This window comes from Mus pahari, chromosome 14, assembly GCF_900095145.1.
Source record: "Mus pahari chromosome 14, PAHARI_EIJ_v1.1, whole genome shotgun sequence".
NCBI classification, from domain to species: domain Eukaryota; kingdom Metazoa; phylum Chordata; class Mammalia; order Rodentia; family Muridae; genus Mus; species Mus pahari.
In genome coordinates this window covers 4,587,743-4,592,419 of record NC_034603.1, presented here as the reverse complement: position 1 = coordinate 4,592,419, position 4,677 = coordinate 4,587,743, and the positions used below count along the sequence as shown (strand labels likewise).

Here is a 4,677-nt window from a genome sequence, read left to right as displayed (position 1 = left end):
CCCAAAGCCACCAATAGTGGTCAAAAGGGACATGCTTGAGGCAGCTGTCCCTGGTGCTGACTGGACGCTAAAGCCTATGCAGGGACGTCTGGGTTTCTATCCGTGGTGCTGCCCATTTCTTCCTCCAGTTTCTCAAGGATTGATCGAAAGAATGGGTTTTTAAAGCAAAGACAAAACACCGAGGTAAACATTCCATTTCCCTTTTTTGCTGAAGTAAGTGCCATATGATTTAGGTTACACATAAGTTTCCTGCGGCCACAAGGGAGAGCAAGGAACACAAGGACTAGTGGATGTTCGCTTCCCACCTCCTGTCTCAGAGCCTCTGGCCACTGGGAGATCCAGGGAAAGAACCTGGAGTCCCTGGGAAAGCAGAGAATACCAGCGGACTCGAGAGAAGGCAAAGGGTTACAAGTGAGCAGACTGCGTCTGCACGCAACTGGAGCAGGGGGGCTTCCGGGGCTACAGGGGCTACAAAACGGCTGTGATGCAATCACGCAAGTCACCGCGTCAAAGCGTGGATCCGGGGATGTGCGCACCGCGGCCCCCTGCATCCCGCTGCGGCTAATCCTGCAGGCAGCCGCCGCCACCAATTTGTCCCCACTCCACAGCAACCGCCCGGGGTCCCTCGCGATCCCCTACCACCGCGGCAGTTCCTGAGAACTGCGGGGGCCATGAAACCGGCGGGCGGCCGCGGCGGCTGGGGCTGGGGTGGCGGCAAGGGAGGCGGCAAGGGAGGTGACACGGGCTCAGGGACCAAAGGCGGCTTCGGGGCACGCACGCGCGGCTCCAGCGGCGGCGGTCGGGGCCGGGGACGCGGCGGCGGCGGGGGCGGTGGAGGCGGAGGCGGCGGCGACAGGCAGCGGCGCGGCGGTCCAGCCAAGAACAAGAACCGCCGCAAGAAGGGCATCACCGTGTCGGTGGAGCCTCATCGGCACGAGGGCGTGTTCATCTACCGCGGCGCGGAGGATGCTCTGGTCACGCTGAACATGGTGCCTGGAGTCTCGGTGTACGGCGAGAAGCGCGTCACCGTGATGGAGAACGGGGAGAAACAAGAGTACCGCACGTGGAATCCTTTCCGCTCCAAATTGGCGGCGGCCATCCTGGGCGGCGTGGACCAGATCCACATCAAGCCCAAGTCCAAAGTGTTGTACCTGGGCGCCGCCTCCGGAACCACGGTCTCACACGTCTCCGACATCATCGGCCCCGACGGCCTGGTCTATGCGGTTGAATTCTCCCATCGCGCCGGCCGCGATCTAGTCAACGTGGCCAAGAAGCGCACCAACATCATCCCGGTACTGGAAGATGCCCGGCACCCGCTCAAGTATCGCATGCTCATAGGCATGGTGGACGTGATCTTCGCGGATGTGGCCCAGCCGGATCAGTCGCGCATCGTGGCGCTTAACGCCCACACCTTTCTGCGCAACGGAGGCCACTTTCTCATTTCCATCAAGGCCAACTGCATCGACTCCACAGCGTCTGCGGAGGCCGTGTTTGCTTCTGAGGTGAGGAAGCTGCAACAGGAGAACTTGAAGCCACAGGAGCAGCTGACTCTGGAGCCCTACGAAAGGGATCATGCAGTCGTCGTCGGGGTCTATCGGCCCCCACCCAAGAGCAGCAGCAAGTAGCAGCAGCAGAAATCAGGGAAAGTACTCCCGCGCTGCCACGAGACTGTGGCTTTGTGCCTCTCCTATTGCGTTGTTTTTCTATTTAATAAAATAAACAATTCCCAAGTGTACAGTTGAGGCCAGAGTGGGTTTTGCAGCGGCATCAATTCGCTCTCCAGTCTTGGTGGCCTCATACAGAGGTATGGGGCCCCTTCAAGGAACGACGTGGGAGTGGTGTCTATTCCAGTCACCCCAGGCCTGGTCTCCACAGGGTCCCATTTTTACACATGTGACTTCTAATCACAGGAACAAGGATAGGAGAGCCCGCTAGCGATCTTTAAAGTATTTCCTGGGGAAACACGAAGGAACTGGGTTGTTTTGTTTTGTTTTGGGGGCGGGGGTGGGGTGGTCAAGGCTGAGTCCAGGGAAGACTATTGGACGCTGACTGTTCAACCTGACTCAAAGCCAGGCTCTTCCCTGTGCGTTTGTTTTCTGAAATGCCATCTTCTTTTGTAGCTCTGGCCAAGCTTAATTCTCCTGCCTCTACTTCCGTAGTATGCAAGAAGTAGATGTATACCAACTCAAACCCAGATCATCAGCTCAGCCACAATGGTTTTTCTTCTCCTTCTCCTTCTCCTCCTCCTTCTCCTTCTCCTTCTCCTTCTCCTTCTCCTTCTCCTTCTCCTTCTCCGTCTCCGTCTCCTTCTCCTTCTCCTTCTCCTTCTCCTCCTCCTCCTCNCTCCTCCTCCTCCTCCTCCTCCTCCTCCTTCTTCTTCTTCTTCTTCATTTTTCTGCAGTCCTTGTAACATTTAATCATCTCTCCAGCTCTACGGTGACTTTGTTACAATTTCCATGTTTTATGTGAAGCAATGGGCTTCCAGAGGTGAACACCAGTTGCCCAGACTGACACAGGAGGGAGAATCTTGTTGCCACTTTTGGGTATTCCTTGTGCTGCCTTGGCTCCGCCCCTTCCCACCTGGCACACACAGAGAGAGGTAGGGATCTGAGGCCTCCTGTTCTCTCTCCTCCTCTCCTTGGGCTTTCACAACAGCAGCAGAAGGCAGGGAGACAGATGGGGTGCTGGGTCTAACATACCCAAGAGGGTATCACAAAGGATCTCCAGAACAGTAAGCAAGGGGACCCCCCTCTCAGAGGGGGTTCTGGGCTCAGTAACATTGGATGCTGGCTCTCAGAACCAACCCACCCTAACCCTGGAAGGCCAAAGCAGAAAGTTCGAATTTTAGGCTAATCTGGACTGCATAATAAAATATGTCACAAATAAAAATACAAATGAGCAGGAGAACAAGCAATGGCCACAAAACTTTAGTACCCCTGCCCCAAAGCTTCAAGCGAAACTTAAACGTGTTTCTTCACTCCCCAAGCTCCAAGGCCAAAGTCATCCACGAGTAATCTAGCAATACGGCATTTGGAGAGGGATTTGACTTCTCCATGGTGGGGCTGGCAAGATGGCTCAGCAGGTGAAGGCACTTGCTGCCAACCCTGATGACCTGAGTTCAGTCTCCAGAAACCACATGGGAAGAGGTATGAACCAGTTCCCCCAGATTGTCCTCTGACCCCCAGAAGCATGCACAGCACATGGGGGTGCACACACACATATACAATAACATTTAAATGAAGTGAAGACACCTAAATATGTGCTGAGGGAAAGGTCTGGCGTGGTCTACGTTGCTCCAGGATATACCTCCTTGAACAGCAAAAGGATAAAATGACATAGCCTCACCCATACACCAAAACCCAGGGAAAGTCATAGGCTGTTCCTCTCCTTAAGCGATTGAGAGAGCTGATGCTCCAAGAGAGAGGTCTCACTCAAGACTTCTATCACCCAAAAGGCTCGCAGCCAGAAATCAAGCCCCATCAGTCCAGACTCCAAAGCTGATGTCATTTTCACTATGCTGGCCATGTTGTTTTACAAAGCATTCTCTCCAGTCCCACCATAATGACTGAGTGGCTGAGGTGAAATGTGGAGGCAGGAAATGGAGTTTCACAGAATAGGGGAGATGGTAGGAAAGAAAGGGCCTGCTGGGCCCCGCCTTCCCCTGGGCTCTGCCTTCCTCTGAGCCAGTCCAGCCTGGATAATGAGCTCTTCAGTCTTCCTTACAGGCCGTGCACTTCCTCCAGCATGGAGCATACAGCAGGGAACTCAGCAGTTTTCCTTATTCCAGGCAAACCGTTATACAGGCTGCTTCTGAAGATGCTAGAAATGGAGCCTGTTAAGGATGTAGTGACATGGAAATCTAAAGAATCCCCGTGAATCCGATAGGGTGGCTTGTTCCAATCAATGTCTTCCTCTGGAAGCTGAGGCAGAATGACATGAACCTAGGAATTCAAGGTTGGCTCAGGAGACACAGGGAGGAGACACTGTGACTAAAAAGAAAGCAATCCCAACAAATTTCAGATGGGTTGTGGGCCAGAGGAACGGCGTGGCAAGAACTGAGAGACTTGGGGATAAGGACAACGGGATTATAGCAGGGAGACTGGAGCCTGGTTTTGGAGGAGGGCAGGGAAAATATGAGACTAACTCCAGTGGGAGATAATCCTAAGGCATACTAGAGGTAAAGAGACACTGGGTACCAGATTTATTCAGAGCTAGAAACCCCAGCAACTATCTACTTGGTTTTCTAGAAAGGTTTATGTTTGGGTCCCTTGGTGTATCTGTCTATCCAAGCCATGTTGACAAAATAGCTCATGTCACAGGGCCCAAGCCTAGATGCTCATTTCATGGGACAAATGGGTGTCGGGGATAATGAAAGGCTTTATGTGCTGGCTGAAGAATGAAGGAGAGGTGAGTCTGCTCATAAATCAGTTTCTCCCTCCCAGGCCTGGAGGTCTCCAGATACAGGGCAGAAGTATTGGGGGAAAGAGAGGCTGGTAAAGAGGTGGGGGTCTGTTTACATCCCTGGGAATGGGCAGAGATCACTCAGTAGCTTTTCATTCTTGCCGTGGTCTAGTGATCAGTCTTCATAGCTGTGGTCGTATTTAGCCTTGATTGGGGGGAGGGGCGGGAAGAAGAGGGAGGAGAAAGAGAAGGGAGGGAAAAAGAAAGAAAAAAAAA

The 4,677-nt window shown here is 53.3% G+C and overlaps 1 protein-coding gene across 1 annotated transcript; it reads left to right on the top strand.

Annotated features, from left to right (window-relative positions):
* Positions 1-240: 240 nt before the first annotated feature.
* Fbll1 (fibrillarin like 1) lies at positions 241-1,735 on the top strand. Its single transcript, XM_021213526.1, has one exon. The coding sequence runs from the start codon at positions 672-674 to the stop codon at positions 1,623-1,625; it is 954 nt and encodes a 317-aa protein (XP_021069185.1). The 5' UTR covers positions 241-671; the 3' UTR covers positions 1,626-1,735.
* The last annotated feature ends 2,942 nt before the right edge of the window (positions 1,736-4,677 follow it).

Bases quoted from the DNA above. Each gene is read 5' to 3' on its own strand.
- Fbll1 (XM_021213526.1), top strand. From the start codon at position 672: ATGAAACCGGCGGGCGGCCGCGGCGGCTGGGGCTGGGGTGGCGGCAAG.